This window comes from Leptopilina heterotoma, unplaced genomic scaffold (assembly GCF_015476425.1).
Source record: "Leptopilina heterotoma isolate Lh14 unplaced genomic scaffold, ASM1547642v1 Lhet_510, whole genome shotgun sequence".
NCBI lineage: Eukaryota > Metazoa > Arthropoda > Insecta > Hymenoptera > Figitidae > Leptopilina > Leptopilina heterotoma.
In genome coordinates this window covers 248,362-266,506 of record NW_025111111.1, presented here as the reverse complement: position 1 = coordinate 266,506, position 18,145 = coordinate 248,362, and the positions used below count along the sequence as shown (strand labels likewise).

The following is an 18,145-nucleotide window of genomic DNA, read 5'->3' as shown; positions in this document are numbered from 1 at the left end:
GCCCACATTACTTTTTTTTATTTTTTTCAAATATTCAATTTTTTTTATTTTTAATTATTATTTTTAATCGTCTAATACGAAATCGTATTGCCATTGCAAGAATTTGAATACCTTTTAATTAGTAGACATTTATTGCCTGTTACCGTGAAGAAATGACATTTTTGAATCTGAGGAACAGCAGGAGCAGAATTAAACCTTGCATTCAACGATCTCTTGACTTTTTTGTGTTCTACTTTGCGATGAAAGAAAACATTAATCTTCTCAAACTTATCCTTAGCCCAATCATAAAGTTTGAACGCAGTTGTTATTGCTTCTGTCGGTTTAGCTAACAGGCTAGCTCTCGCAGCTTCTCTTTTAAAAACAGCACCAATGCCATCACAAGCATTTTTACCGTGGGCGGTTGCGTGATAGTGCCATTCAGCTTTAATACCGAAGTCGATTTCATGATGAACTAAGTTGCTAATTTAATATTTGTTTTTAAAATGCTGCTTAGCACCATCACTGAAACAATATATTTTCTCAATATCCAAGATTTTCTTCAATTCTGGAATTAAAAGGCGTTGAATGGTGCAGACAGCAGCTGTGTCATGTTCAGTACTATCCGATAAATAAATAAAACTCTTGTGTTCCAATTTCGAATTCTTTTTAAAATAGCAAACCACAGTGAAGACTGGATTGATCATTATTGAAATGTAAAGCCTGAACCGCATCTTGAATCACAAACTTGTAATTTTCTGCAAAATCTAACGTCAAATATTTCTGAAAGTGAAGTATTAGTGAATACTTCACTTTCAGAAATATTAGTCTTTAAATCTTCAAAGTACTGTGCTTGTTGTTTTGCAATAAATGAATGTGACTTTAAATTTGCAAGTTTTTGACATAATTCTTCAACAAAGTCTTCAGAAGAAAGCAGATGAGTGTTCAAAATACATCTGTCAGTTCCTGTCCATTGACTAAATTGCACTTGATGGATATTATTGTCTTGTAAACGCTTTACCAAATATTCGGACAGCTCTTCAGTGCCTGGACAATTTTTGCACTCATCTAGATGACATGCATCAGTTGCATTTTTACACACAATTTGTGAGATACAGTCAGTGGACTTTTTCATTGGTTTTTCTGTCTCATTTGTCAGACTTTCAATATTAATGGCATCTAACATCAAATCGAAATTATGGTGGTGGGTGCAAAGACAAACTGCATGTGTTCCAGGACTTCCCATAAGTATACAGTGTTTAGGACGCAGTTCTGCAAACTTACTAAAACTTACGGGTAAATCTGGATATTCTTTCATGAACATTGTGTGCAATCCTTTTAAATATAAATACATTAATCTTTTCTGTTTTAATTCCCGCTTACCATTAACCTTGACTGATTTGACATCTTTTTCTAACGAATTTTTCCATCGAGCATTTCTTCAAGTTCAATTTCTCGTTTTAATCTACTCTCTCTTTCATCAAGTGAATTACAACTCTGTGTTGAAGAAGTTTCCATAGAATTTATAGACTCATTTTCATTCTCTTCTAAAACTTCATTTTCATTTCTAAACGGGATCTTTAAGCTTCTGCAATCGTAACAAATTTTTGAACCATCCGGAACATTAGGAAATTTAAGTTTCAAATTCTTCGATAAAACACGTAGTCCCTTGCCTTTGAGCTGATCTCGGGCATAAGGATTGCAACATCTATCAAAATGTGTATTAGGACAAATTTTCGGCATTTTAAATACAAGACAATTATCTCAAAGTGATAATTGATGAAATCTCGTTTATTCAGAACAAATAAACACTAATAATACAATTAACACAAAATAATAAATTTTGCTGTAAGAAATTGGTTTTATATAACGTTTTAATCAAAATTCGTTTACGTCTAATTTGATTAAAGAAAGAAGACGAATGTTTAGTGTCAATTCAAATAAATAACACGTAACTTAGCAACTGAACATTCATCTGCTTTGTATACTTTTTTATCATTTCGCATTATTGCAATTCTTATGTTGGAGATGACAACAAAAGATAAGTATTACGTGATATATCTAATAATTTGAAATTTAATTTTTCTAAAATTCAGTAATAATAGTTTTTCTTGTTGCTAGGAACTTACTCGTGTTTAAATACATAAAATTTATTAATTTTAAGATCCAAACGAGAAATTAATTATAAAGAATTTCTCGATTAATTGAAGAATAATTTTTTAAATTTAAGTTTACATAATTCAGAGAGATTATCAATCCAATTCAAATTGAAAATAAAAACATTTAACTACTCTTTCAGATTTTTAAAGTCTTGATTGCTTTAATGAAAACAATAACCTACATTGTCACGAAAATACCAAAAACAACTAATGGAAAATTACCGAATTTTATAAAACACACATTAATAGCAGGATTAAGTTAGACTTTGTTAAAAAATTATATCACAAGTTCACAAAAATAAAGTCGTATTCGTCTATTATAAAGCAGCTAACTCAGTGTTATTGTTATAGGGCTACAAATAAAATATTTGAGACAAACAAACAATTCCATAAGAGAATATTCCCAGGGAACTAAAATTTCTTATAAAAAAATTTTTATTCAAAAAAGTAAACTAATTACGTGCACAATATTAAACGTGCACATATTAAAATATGACTAATTGTACATATGTTGGCCTTGTCAGCACTGTGAAGCACAGAAACTTTCTCACAAACTTTTGGAAATTTGACGAAAATTCTAAATTTTATTTTTCAATTTTGAAAACAGACGTCAGATTCGTGATCAGCGAATCCAAAAAACCCAGAGTGACAATTTTCATGCAAATTGATCAAATTTAAGAAAATTTGTCAGCCATACTGGATCTGCCATATTGAATTTAGGAAATCTAACTTTAGATTCGTAATCGGCGACCCCAAAAACCCCTTAAGTAATAACTTTTAAGCGAATCCATTACATTTTTATAAATATTTCTGCCATATTGAATCCGCCATTTTTCATTTTGAAAATCTAGTCGCAGATTCATAATCAGCGACCCCAAAAACCCACGAGTAACAAGTTTCCGCCATATTGAATTTTGGAAATCTAACTTCAGATTCGTAATCAGCGACCCCGAAAACCCCCGAGTAACAAGTTTCATGCGAATTCATTACATTTTTAAATATATGTCCGCCATATTGGATTTGCTATTTTGAATTTTAAAAAACTGCCACTCGGTATTTAAAAGTATTCCTTTTTATCTAACTTTTACGCTTATAGCTGGTAATTTAAACGCAAACCATTTTTGGAGAGAAGGTAGGTCCCGTTGACAAAGAATGCCTTTATAATTTTTAAATTTTAAACGCAGAACATAAGTTTGTAGTAATTTTTAAACAATTTTGTACATTGTGAATGTAATAAAATATCTTCGTTGCAGAAATTTTATGATATTTTAATTTAATTTAAGCATTAATTTTTTTTTTCAAGTATTACGTTTATTAATTAAATTTGGACATTGCCCGCCACAACTTAGGGCAAAGCCCGAAATAAATCAGTATTTCGGACTTTGGCCAAAACAGCTTGGACACACTGCGAAGTGCCCGGACACTCTACGGATTGCCCGCACTGCGGACTTTGACCACAACATATAGATATAGTAGTGACAAGACAAGGTTCATTCTCATTTTACTATTATGTATTAACCAAAACTTCTTTGATTTTCTGTTTTACACCATTTTTGTGGACTTCAGAGCGCCCGCTGATTACTACGACCCCTTTGACTTGTTACTACTATATCTATTAATATATATATTTTAATTTAAATTAATTTTTTTGTTTAAATTTTCTTCTGAATATGTTCCCTTACATGTAAAAAATTTTTAGAAAATAAAAATACATTATATTTTAAGAAAAAACACTTTGGAAAAAACCCTCGATTTGACCAGACTCCCCCCCTTAAGTATTATATTTTGCATGCAATCAATTAATATTCATAATTCTGTTTGATGATTTTTTCTAATTTCAGATTTTTTTTGCTGTTGCAATACCAATAGATATACCTGATAAATCAGTTTCAGTTTCATTTTACTTTGAAGCAAACTACGAACTTCCATCTGACAAAAATGCCAGTAACTTAGAAGAATATTATAATAAAAAAAGAAGAATCGATAGAGGTTTGGCTTATAACATTCTAAAAAGGAAATTCGAGAGGTATATTTAATTAAATATCAAAATTATATATAGGGGAAACTGGGGCTAAATGTTAAATTTTGCTTAAGGGGTTAAACCACTCTAGAGCGTCAAAAAGAGGTTCTAATTTCAACATTTTTTTAAAAGAAAAGTTTAAAAGTAATGAGAAATATGTTTACATATCTCTATCAGGTACACTTTAAAGAGAACATAATATACTTTATAAATTTTTTTTTGTTTAAAAACTGCAGATGTACATGTACGTGATGGAAACCCTTTGTAAAAAGAAATCCTTCGCGGCCGGAAAGGTTTTTGGTACAATTTTCAACCTAGAACAGAAAACAAATTTTTTTCTATTTTTACATCTCAATAGCTAGAGAAAGACGTAGGGGATTTTTTTTATGTTGCATATTTCTTTAGTTATAAACAATTTAGTGCCTATTTTTTTCAGTCAAAAATTCAGTTTTTCTATAAAATGTTCACCATTTTTGCAAAAATCGATTTAAAAAAAATCCCCTACGTCTTTCTCTAGCTTTTGAGATGTAAAAATAGAAAAAAATTTGTTTTCTGTTCTAGGTTGAAAATTGTACCAAAAACCTTTCCGGCCGCGAAGGATTTCTTTTTACAAAGGGTTTCCATCACGTACATGTACATCTGCAGTTTTTAAACAAAAAAAAATTTATAAAGTATATTATGTTCTCTTTAAAGTGTACCTAATAGAGATATGTAAACATATTTTTTATTACTTTTAAACTTTTCTTTTAAAAAATGTTGAAATTAGAACCTCTTTTTGACGCTCTAGAGTGGTTTAACCCCTTAAACGATTTTTTAAGACTATAAATACGCTTAGATGCAACATGTTCTCAAAAACTTTAAATTAAAAAGTTTCTGATATTTTCGCGTTAAATACATGTTTTGACCTATTTTAAAAATTTTGTTTTTTTATATTTAGCCCCATGTGGGGCTAAATGGGTAACAATTCCTGAAGTGAGCAACGGATTTTCCAAGGTTTGCAATTTCTATAATAAACTTTATAAAAATAAAGTACTACATATAATAGAGGGACAAACAGTCACCAAGTTTTATTTGAAAATATTCATTTGTTTATTTTTTATAAACAATTTAATTTTAATGTAAGATTTTTTTTTAACATTTATATCTCAGAACTGGATTATCGGATTTTAATGAAAATTTTTGGACACAATTAATGAAGATTTGAGCTTTTTAAGAAAAATTATTTCAATGTTGAAAAAAATAATTTCTCGTAAAAAATAATTGTTAATAATAAATAATTGAATAATTAATTGTGTTCTGGACCTTTTTCGTAAAATTTTTTTGCAGAACCTTAAACTAAATAAATCAAGGATTAAATAACTGAAAGAAAAAGTTGGTTGATCGAAATAGTTTATTAACTGTGAATTTTTTTTTTGAGCGCGGTCGCGATGTTTCGTGCGTCGCGGTTTGACGTGGAGCTCCATAAGTTCATTGCACACTCACCACGAACACCGAGTATTCTTAAAAACTGAAATACAGAATAAGTATCTAAAATTTAAGATTATTAGTAGAATTATTTTACCACATTATTGTTTATACTAGTGACAATAATATGTAAAAATAATTTTTTTATTTAGGTATTTTTAAGAAATGTAATTTATTTTCAATTAAATAAATTTAACATTGTTGTTGTTTAACTAGTATTTTTGTTTTAATTTTCGACTAAATTTGTAAGTAAATAAAAAATGTTTTTGTTAAAAGTAAAAATTTAAATTTAAATTTTTGTTATGGAATTGTATTGAAGCTGGTAAAATTTCGTCTAAAGCAAAGATTTCAAATTTGCTTATGTTAGATTTATTTTACTTCCTCATAGAGGAAGTATTGTAATACCAAAATTTTTCAAGTTCGATTTTTTGACATATCTTTATGTTATTTGACCTCAGGAGTTCAAAAATGACATTTTTAAAAAATGTCATTTCGTATGTGTGTGTAAACATCACATTTTCATAAATATCTCGAAATCATGAAGAGCTTCTGGGTTGAATTTTTTTTAAATTGTAGATCTCACCTGCGGACATAAAGTGAGAGTACTTTCTGATATATTAATAAAGTTTAACTAATTTTTTTTTTATTTTTAATTTTGCAAAAACACGTTTTTTGACCATAACTTTAAAAAAATGTTAGGACACCTATAAATGTTTTTCCATGATTTTGTAGAGTTTGTTTAGACGCATCTTTTGAGCCCTAATTGAACACTTTTCGTCCATATTAACCAGAGTTATTAAACTTTTAAAAAACAAACATTTTGGAAAATAAGAATTTTTGGGAAATTTTGTTGAAAAACGTAGAAGTAACTTTAAAATTATCGTTATCAACTTGTAGATCATTAAAAAACGCTTCGATTGACTTCTTTTTGAACCTAATTCGATAATAAGTTTCGAAATTATTGGTATTTTAAAAACCAAAAATTGTGGAAAATGACATTTTCTCACCTTTTTTGTTCGAAAATTTTGAAGCAGAGATATCGTGTCAACCGTTAATTTCTCGTCTTATGGTCCTGTACCATCGACTTGCATTACCTTTTAATACACTTGGAATTGAGTTTATTAGAACATCGTCATCTATCACCATACAATTTCTACAATCTTCCAGTCTGTTAAGAAAATCTTCAGGATCAGCATTATCTTCATTTAATGTTTAAGACAGATTTACTAGATGAATCAGTGAATAATGTTCGTTTTATGCCCTTTTCTTTGTATATTTTATTGATTCGTCGTTTGCGTTGGTCCTTACTACGACAAACTTTTTTCTCCCTAGTAGAAATATTCTCGGGTTCGTCTGAGTTATCTAAACTAACACTAACTCTCTCGTCTTTAGACATCCCCCTTTAGGACAGAATCTTTTGATTAGCCTGTACTAATCGGTGGATATTTTGGTCACTTCTCTTCCTAACTAATTTACTCTTATTATTAGTGTTCTGGGAAAAATGTACTTCCTCAATTTGTTCAAAATTTTTATTTTGATAATGAGACAGAAGTTGTTCTCTTTTTAAATAAGGACCCACGTCATTTAAAGGACACTCAAAATTACTTTCCTGTCTATTAGGGTAGTGATGCTCGTCAATAGGGAAAACAGTTTTAGTCATTTGTTTGTTTAATTTGATTAAATGTCTGATTTCGGGACTGATACTGAGTCTAGAAACTGGCTGTCGTAAACTAATGCCATTTGGGGCAATTGTAGCCGAAACAATAGGCTGAGGTGCAGTCATAACTGTAGTAGTTACAGGCAATGACTGTGTATGGGAAGTAGTAGTCAAAATAGAAGTAGTAGGGATACTAGCTGTCGTCATAACTGGTGTATGAATCACCATTGGAGGGCTCGGTAAAGACTCGCTTGTCGGACTTTGTCTATTATACGAAAAGTTCCTCTCCCCCCTCCCTGCTATTAATTCTTGATTTTGATCAATTTCTCCCAAAATACCCATGTCTCTTAACCTGGGATTGATAATTTCCTCACCACTCTCACTTGTCTCTCCTCCACCCCTTGTCTGATAAACATTGGGAATTTCCTTCTCTCTTGGCGCAATGAAGGCTTCAAGAAGAAAAATTTTATCTGTTTTTCCTAAGTCATACAATTCACTAAATGTAATATCTATCTCGTCTGTAAAAATTTTCCTTAATTCGATACGAAATAATCTTTCTCGAAGAACTTATAAAGTCCCTGAAATTGATAATTGTTGGGAAAGTAACAATGTTACTATTTGTCCTACAGACATTTTGGCAATAGAATTCCAAATATCTCTAATATCGAGACTATCTATCAGTCTTGCCATTCTTTCCTTGCAGTCGGTCATTATCTCAATTGCAAAAGCTATTTTATTAGACAAATTTTAAACGAGTCAAAAAAAATAGTTTTAAACAATCTTAAATGTCAAAAAAAAAATTATTACACTATTCAATATTAACTTAGGGTAATTTTAAATTTCCACGCTTTATAAAAAGTCAGATTAAATTAGTTTCAATTTAATTTGAAAAATTTATAAAAATTTTTAATCATTAAAAATTAAAATTAATTTTTATGGCCCAACACACACTATACACGGTCCTGTTAATATTAATAAAATTTAAATTATTGAAATCGTCCAGGAATTATACGAACTATTCAACTTACAAGAAAAATTTCTAACACATGGTTATGGCGTCTCTCTCCATGCCGTCAACAAACATTTTCAAGTGTAAAATGTTTTATTTTACACAATTATCTCCTCCTCTCCAAAGTCAAATACAAAAAAATTATAATTTACATGTAAATCTCCTCCTCTCCCAAGTCAAATACAGAAATACATATAAATTCTCCTCCTCTCCTAAGTTAAATCAAAAAAATACATGTCACAAAAATAATTTCAAGTAAAAACTTCCTCAACAAGTCAAATCACAATAATAATGATTTTAGTCGTGTCTCAAAAATTTCCCAACAAATGTGTCCCACGTTGGGCGCCAATTTTATGACGGTACTTTTTGTTACGAACCGAAAATATTTTATAATTAAATATATTAAAATTAATTTATTTAATTACTGTGGGCTTTCGAGATGGCCCTATTTTCCGCTCGTTGGAGGAATTTTCAAACTGCCAGAGCGTGAGCTCTGTTTAATCTTATAGGATTCGTGTTTCCTTGTTGCTTAAATCAGAAATAAAAAGAGGAGGGGAGAGAACAAAATAGAATGAAGATTAAAAGTTAGAGTTAAAGAAGTGAATTTATTTGTTTAAAATTTAATATTGTTATTTTCCATCTCTTGCACAATTAAATGAGAAAGGAAAATGGTATTTGTTACCCCAGAACGACACAGAGTACTTACCGCTCCGGGATCCTTAAAACTACCGTCAGAAGATTCTTCTTTCTGCGGGACAAGATTTCACAATTTTTCGAAATGCGGTCACACGTACAACGACAATTATGAATTTTATTGTCCTTAATTATTAATTTCTTAAACCATTAAAACAGGGCGGACGCGACAACAACACGAAACCGGCTGGTCTTTTCGACAAGAAAGATTTAATAAAATTTTATTTCTCCACTATTTTAATTTTTAAGACGACCCCGCGGATTACGAGGTATTTTAAAATTTTATTTTACGTCCGGCCAAATTGATTTCTTAAAAATTAATTATTTTATTTATATTTTTAATTTAGAGTTTTTCAACATTCATAGCTTTTGGTAAATTTTTAAAAGAATAGGTTTGCGGTGTTTAAAGAAAACTTATAATAGGTTATGTCTTATAGATCTTTTTGATTTAGATTAATTAATTTTTCCATATCGTGTCCCCCCCACAGCGGCTAAACTATTTGACCGAAAAAGTTGTCAAGTAAAAACTAAGAACTTTTTGAAAGAAAATTTTTTTTTCTAACTTTGATACCGTCAATTTTGCGCTTTGACAATACCATAGAGTTTTGGACCCTTGATAAACAAGTTTCCGAAAACACGGTAAAATAAGGAATTTAGGAAGCAAATTTAAACAGGAAGAAATCTCGGACCCTCCGTGAGTTTCCGAAGTTTTCTTTAATTGGGGAAATAATTTGACGCGCAATAAAAATTAAAGTAATGATAAAAAAATTAATTAACAATTTAAATTAACTGGGAAAATAATTTATAATTTTTGGACCCTGCGCGAGTTTCCAAAAATGTAGCGGAAAAAAGCGTTTATTTATTTAACAACTTTCATTAAATTTACGAAAACTAATTCGCCAGCTCCATTCTTCTTTTTTTCAACCATAGACCAAAAGTCGATATCATCTAAATTTGAACACTCTTGAAGATTAAAAACTTCTGGAAACATTTGCCATTCCAAATTCACAGATTCCGGGTTGCTGTCAATCGATGGATATAAATTTACGTACTCCGAAATAGACATCACGTTACCACTGAAAGCATTTTCTACAGAAAAATTCTATGCATATAGCAGGTCAGGATTTTTAAAATCATATCTCATTTTTATTTGCTTCGCCAGTTCAATGTAAAAATCAAGTGCACGTAATTCAAAATTATGCAGATCTCTGGAATCAATCGCTATGTTACTTTTAATAAAAGCATCGACTTTCGCACCAAAGTACATCTCTTCAAGTGGCTTTAAATTACGAGGATAATCTACCTGAATTCTTGACAGGTCAGTTGAGTTAAGAGTTTCTGACTTGATGAAACATTTTAGAATCGATCTATACATCTCCGTAACACTTCTGAGCAATGTCGCGATTTAAGGTCTTTCTCGTTGTAGTTGAAGATTCAATTTGACAATCCACGTCAAAGCATGTGACAGAAAGTTGAAATACAACTTGTAAACAGGGTTTCGTAAAGCTTCTAAAATTGGCTTCGCAGAAGGTAAATCATCTTCCAAAACAGCGCTTTAAAAGTATAATGTCAGAGGGGACCACTGTTCCAATAATCTATTTACAACGTTCTGAAAATAAAATTAAAATTATTGGCATGAATTTTTCTGTAAATGTTTTTAATTATTTATTATTTCTTTTCTTTATTGAAAGTTTAAAATTAAAGAAAAATTAAATAATTAAAATTTTTAATTAAATATCATTAAAACTAAAATTTTTAAATTACTACATAAATTGTACAAAAGTTTATAATTTGTTTCTAAATTAAAATGTTAACAATTTTTTAAATAGATGTGCAAAAAATTACTTTTATATATGTAAAATATACTTACGATGAAAGAAAGCCATCTGGTTTAGCTGAGTTTCAGAATTTTATGAACTAATTCTTCAGCAAAAATTTGAAAATCTTGCAACTCTTGTTGTCGTTTAGTACTGTTTACAAAATAATTGTAAACATCTCTGGCAAATTGTTCCTCAGTCTTTGGCAATTTTAAGCACGCCACCACTGAAGCACATAAGTGTGCCGAATGACATCCGCAACCGAAAACTACTAAATGCGGACTAATTTGCTTTAATCTTGCTTGCACTCCAGACAAATGACCCTGCATTACACTAGCGTTATTGGCTCCAAAACCTTCGACGTTTTCGTAGGGAATTTCATAAGTATACAGTAATCCTTTTACAGCAATAAAAATTTTTTCGGCAGTTCCGTCAACCAGTTCTATCAAATCCAAAAATCTGTCTTTGACAGTTGAATTTGACCACATTCTTGCAATTACAACCAAACTTTTTGTGGTCGAGACGTTTGTCGTTTCATCTATAATAATGCTAAATTTGTTGTTTTTTAATTCTGTCGCCAAAGTTTTTTTATATAAGAAGAAATTTTATTTATGGCTAAATTTGAACATTTCGTTATGCCCATTTTAATGCCCTGAGCCAGTTGCGAATCCGGAAAAATGTGCCTGCATGCGGGCAGCATACTATCAGCGACCCGAAAGGAAAGATTATTTTTACATATAAAACATAGAATTTTAATTTCAGCATCGGCTGTTCTATCTTTCAATGTGGATTTTTTCATTGACTCTGTTACACACTGAGAGAAAAAAACTGCCAAAGTGACGCCGTTTACTCATGCAAATTTGGCAGTGTTATTTGCAGTGAGAAACGTCATGGCATGCTAAAACGATTGTGTGGAACACTGCAGTTTTATCAAGACTTTCCAGCTACAACTACAGTTTTACAATCCTAAAACTGCAGTGTACTCATGATGAAATAGCGGTTTTCTAATGGCAACACAATTCCTGCTATAATAACATCACTTTACCGCTAAAACGGCGTCATTTTTTTCTCAGTGCATTTGAACAATTTGAAATTTCCTTCATATTTGAAATATGATTTGAACTGTTAGAGTGTCTTCGAAGATGAAAAGCACTACCTGCAATTTTAGTATTACACATTGTACACACTGCTGATCCACCACGTTCTACAGCCCACTTAAATTCATTTAGCCAATTCACACTAAATTTTTGTTTATATTTTTTCTTTGTTTTGCAATTAGATTCTCGTATTTCTTCGACAGTACTACATTCGTTATCAGAGTTTAAGATTGGATCTCTTCCTATAACATTTCTGTTAACATCGACATTTTCAGTGTCAGAATCGTCAGAACCTTGCCGATTTGACCTTTTTTCCTTCCTAATTACGAACCTTGAAATTGAAAAAAATATTCATAGAAGTATATTTTTTTAATAAATGTGAAAGTGTAAAAAATTTGTATTTTTTACTTACTTGTTCATTTCAAAATCTACCTTGAGACAAATTTAAATAAACTCATTAAAACTTAACAGTCATCTGAAACAGAAAATTAATACTGTATTTTATATACTAAAAAATATAGCATAAAATTAATCGACGAAATACATGATTTACACGGTATTTTTTTAGCAAAGCCTTTGTTTATTTTTAATATTAATAATTATAGAGTAGAATATTCGTGTAAAAAAATTTTTTAAACACAATTTTAAAAATAAAATTATACCGTTGAACAATTGTTTACCTTTTCAGTGTCCTATTTAACCTATAGTAAAACATTTCAAGCTAGTGATAGGCAGGGCAGGGACAGATTTATGTAATTACATGGTCTTAAATTTGATTGGCTTTTCTGATAGCAAATGTCCAAAATATGGGAAGTTTCTGTTGTACAGACAATCATATTTGCGTTAGAAATGTTTGCTGCCTCCGAACAGTGTGTAAACGCCTTTTTTCCACTAATCACCGTAAAATCGCATAAAAGTATACATATATTACAAACACTATCAAACATTGTACTAAATATATCAAAGAGGTACTTAGAGTACTGCTCTTGTGGAAATTGTACTAGTTTAGTACAATTGTACTAAAAGTGGCAACCCTGAGTGACGATGAGAGCTCTGTCTCCGAGCTCTGTAGCGCCGTTGAGAGGGGAAGCGCGCGCGGTGGGAGCGAGCGATTCTCTGATTGGCTGACGCGGCCTAGTGCTACCGGCTGATGCCGCATTCCAGCAATTCGGAATCTTCGCTTATACTCGGTGACAGAAAAATACGAACTATTTTCGCGAATAATTGGAAAATTAACTTTTGTTAATTTATCGATTATTAACTTCTACATTATTTCACTTAATAAGCTAAAAATTGGAATAGGGTAAAGTGCGGATAGATGCCCCCAATTCGAAAATTACATCTAAGTTGAAGAAATATTAATATTATTAATTGACTATTCGATTTTTACACACTATTTCATTAACATATGTAAGGACCAAATACCTACAATAAATAATAAAATTAATCAGAACGAAAATACAAAAGGTCTGCATTTGGCCATATATCCCACCTGTGTGGGTAAGACGCCCCCCGCGGTAAGTTATTATTATTTATTACAATAATTATTATAAAAAATGGAAAACGACGATCTAATAAGTTTCTCTGATTAATTTGAAACAAGAAAATTAATGCAAATATTTTCTTACGTGTTAAATATCCTTGATTCTTGTAATGAGGAAAATTTTGTACAGAGGTTTGAAATTTTTTTGACATTTTCAGCAATCTGAAATTCAGGGCCGGATTTGCTGTAGGGCAAAAAGGGCAAGTGCCCTGGGGCCCCCGGTCGTCAGGGGCCCCCAATTTTTAAGAGGTCTTCTTGTCACAAGAAGTGTATATGTGTAAATGCTCTATCAGGGTGTCTAACGGTCAGGGAAAAGTCATGGAAAAGTCAGGGAATGTCAGAGAATTTCATTGAAAGTCAGGGAAATTTCTAAAAAATTTTTGTGAATAAAAAATTTTTTTAACCTAACAAAACTTAGAAGATTTTTATCACCGTTTTTTTCTATCATTAGATATTAATTTATTGTTAAATATGTCAGTTACTATATTTTTTCTCAAGAAAGCAAAAATAAAATTAGTAAAAGGTCAGGGAAAAAGTCAGGGAAAAGTCAGGGAATTTTTTTCTCAATCCTTGTTAGACACCCTGTCTATAATAGTAAATCAGTTTCTATATGTAATATAAATTGTAATTGATTTGCAGTTCGACAATTTTTGAAAATTGTCCGATTTCAAACAATTACAATTCAAGCTGCATGCGAATAATGACGGTTTGCGCAGCTATCGTTGGCTATTTTATCAATTGAAAGCGAATTATTAAAAACAGTGGATACCAACAAAATAATTGAAGAGTTTCTTTCTAAAAAATCAAGAAAGTGTCGTTAATATGTGAAAAATGTTTGCACAACATTGTTGATAACCATAACAAATTATTTAATTGAATAATTTGTAATAGTCTCAAAATAAATATATCTATTTTTGTTTTTACGTTTTCAAATATATATTGTGTTAAATTTGATTGATTTTGCTCCCGGGTAAGAGGGCCCCAGGGCCCTAGTGCCCTAGGGCCTCTGACACCCTAAATCCGGCCCTGCTGAAATTTTTACATTATTATAACTAATATCTCCGGGGTGCAAGCGAGCTGGAACTTTATAGTAAAATTGTCATGGCCAATAGTTATAAAAAAACTAATAATCTATAAATATACTTTCTTTCGTATTGGAGATATGAGAAAGGGGGCATCTATCCGAACTTTACCCTACTAGTGTATTTTTACAATCTAATCACAAAAAATTAATTTCAAAACATTTTAAAAAAAAATTTTTTTTTAATTTATTTAATTTTTTTTTTAGAAATAACTTTTTTTGGTACCAAATGATCTGAATATTAGTGTACGGAACCTGCCAACCTGCTTCAGTGTTAGTGAAACTCGCACTTACCCGGTTTTTTAGGGTTCCGTACGCGGTAGGAACCCTATTAAAACAGTTACGGAAAATGACCATGTACTTTAACCCTTGATGGTTCTCACAATTGAGGCTCCGGATCTTAAAAGGGCACTTTCAGCATTGATTTCAAATGGTAAAAGTGCCCTTTTAAGATCCAAAGCCTCAATTCTTAATCTAGTTGACTGGCATTATAGATTTTTATTTATATTCAAATGCAGATTTCAACCAACATACAAAAAAAATTATTGGAATTCATCTTCATATTTTTTTTGCGAAAAACTAGAAATTTTTTTTGGTTTAGAAAAAAAAATTGAAAAATTGCCTATTAGACTGCAGTTTGGCTGATTTTATGTATTTTCATGTGTAGATTTCAAGAAAAATATAGAGAACATGATTGGATTTGATCTTCATACTTTTTTCAGCGAAAAACTCAGTTTTAAAAAATTTCGTGAAAAAAGCCAAGAAAGGGTGAGCTTTAATATTGTGTAGGATAACGGGAGAATATTCGTTTCGCATCTTAAAGCTCTCGAAGGAGTATTTCTAGGAAGACCCAACAATCTCTTCAAGAACCGTCTCACAGTGGGACCAAATTGCAATTTACTGTTCATAATAGTCTAGAGCCTTCATTATTTAACCGATTTTACTGAACTTTGTTAAAATTCGGCCTCGACAAATCTCTTTCAAATTTAATAAAATTTAAAAGAGATTTGTCGAGGCCGAATTTTAAATTTCAATTTGTTTATATTTCTTTTCTTATTGCAAAGTTTAACAAAAGCATCTATTTTTAAGAAATAGTTATCTCCAGCCTCTATAATCGAATGCCACGTGCTAAAAACTTTTTAGAAACACACCTAGAGTACTAGTACAGTCAATCTAGCTTGAAAAAGCCGTTTTTTTGGAAAAAAATACCTTACTCGAGATTATTTCATAAATCGTTAGTAGTATATGTGACTAGCTTAAAACCCAAAAGTTGGGACACCCCCCCCCCCCCTTGGGGAAGGGGGGGAAACTCAAAATTTCTTTGGATTCGATTTTGTGCAAAAACCGTAAGTCTTACTAAAAAATTTCTCAAACAAAAGTTGTAGAGAACATATTTCTCTACATTTTATCTCATTGGGCCACTACTGTACAACTTAATGTGCGAAAGCTAGAGGGCGCTAAAATTTCTAAGAATCAGTTTTTCCCCTTTTTCGTACCAAAAAAATCATTTTTGCGTTTTGGTGTACATAGAAAAGTTGTAGAGCTCAAAAAAACCTATAAAATTCATATACATAATTTTTTCCACGTTGCACTCTTTCGGAGTTACAGGCTGTTTATTAATTGTTACGTATAGGTAATACATATAATTGGCGGGAATGGAATGACCGAAGTACTATTTATTGTTCTCGAGGTTTGTGATTATAGCAAAATGTTAAATTTGGTTTACTATTTTAGCGGAAAAAGTGTTTTATTGAAAAAATGACAGTTATTTGAAAATCATCCTTATATTATAAATATAAATATAACGCTGACATAATAGTGTATTATGCACCAAGGGTGTAAAGCGCAGTTTATAGTAACGTTCGCGTTGAAACCGGTCGAGTGTATTAAAGACGAGTTCGTAGAACATTGTTCAAATTCAAAATCGTGAAGTCATCCTAACCTAAAAATTTCGATTACACTGTAAAAAAAGGGAGTTAAATTTTAACTCCCCCGGGGAGTTAAAATTTCACACCCAAATGCTAACTCCCCAAGGAAAAAATAACTCGCGCGGGTGTTGAATGAAGGGAGTTAGAAATTAACTCTCTTTTGGAGTTGATTTTTAACTCGAAAAATTTCACTCCCAACTCCCGAGTCCGTTAACTCCCTAAATTTTTTACAGTGTAGATTATTAATTGTGCATTCTTTTCGAAAATTTACGATTCAGTCGAAATTTTTAGGTTAGGATGTCTTTACGATTTTGAGCATATATGACAAAGTATTGTATAATCAAGGGTGGACCTCGTTTTTTCCTTTGAAAAATGATCTACGAACTCGTCTTTACACTCGCCCGCGGTTTCAACGCGAACGTTACTACTAAACTACTATTTATAATATAAGGATGATTTTCAAATAACTGTCATTTTTTCAATAAAACACTTTTTTCCGCTGAAATAGTAAACCAAATTTAACATTTTGCTATAATCACAAACCTCGAGAACAATAAATGGTACTTCGGTCATTCCATTCCCACCAATTATATGTATTACCTATACGTAACAATTAATAAACAGCCTGTAACTCCGAAAGAGTGCAACGTGGAAAAAAATTATGTATATGAATTTTGTAGGTTTTTTTGAGCTCTACAACTTTTCTATTAACACCAAAAAGCAAAAATAATTTTTTTGGTACGAAAAAGGGGAAAAACTGATTCTTAGCAATTTTGGCGCCCTCTAGCTTTCGCACATTAAGTTGTACAGTAGTGGCCCAATGAGATAAAATGTAGAGAAATATGTTCTCTACAACTTTTGTTTGAGAAATTTTTTAGTAAGACTTACGGTTTTTGCACAAAATCGAATCCAAAGAAATTTTGAGTTTCCCCCCCTTCCCCAAGGGGGGGTGTCCCAACTTTTTGGTTTTAAGCTAGTCACATATACCACTAACGATTTATGAAATAATTTCGAGTAAGGTATTTTTCTCCATCAAAAATGCCAGATTGACTGTACTATACTCTGTAAATTGTAAAAAATTTGTGCAGGTAAATATTCGAATGTTATAAACAATTTATATTACCAAATAATTAAGTTTACAACAAATTGTTAATGTGGACAAACGTTTTGATAGATTTTGATGAAATTGTATTCTTAAGGGTTTTTGGGGTTGCTGATTACGAATCCAATGTTGGTTTTTCAAAATTCAAAATGGCAGATCCAATATGGCGGATGCTTTTTTTTAAATCGATTCAATTTGGCTATAAATCGTTACTCAGGGGGTCTTTGGGGTCGCTGATTACAAATCCAATGTTGGTTTTTCAATATTCAAAATGGCGGTTCCAATATGGCGGATGCTTTTTTTAAATCGATTCAATTTGGCTAAAAATCGTTACTCGGGGGTTTTTGGGGTCACTGATTACGAATCTGTAATTAGTTTTTCAACATTTTTAATGAACGATATAAGGGGCCGTACACATAATACGTCACGCGTCTAGGGGGAGAGAGGGGGTTTGAGAATTGTGACTAAGTGTGACATGGGGGAGGGGGGGTGAACTCATGTGTTACGTCACAATCTTTTAAATTCAAAGATTTATAAGAAATTATATGTGACAATGTCACTTTTTCTAAATAAAACAAGTTAAAAATGCTTTAAACTAT

The 18,145-nt window shown here is 31.2% G+C and overlaps 1 protein-coding gene across 1 annotated transcript in view; it reads left to right on the top strand.

The window, feature by feature from the left end:
* Positions 1-18,145, top strand: part of LOC122507828 — a 243,228-nt gene that overhangs the window by 31,489 nt on the left and 193,594 nt on the right. The window contains exon 3 of the mRNA XM_043620753.1: positions 3,977-4,161. Within this exon, the coding sequence (XP_043476688.1) occupies positions 3,977-4,161 (185 nt within the window). The remainder of the gene's footprint in view (positions 1-3,976; positions 4,162-18,145) is intronic.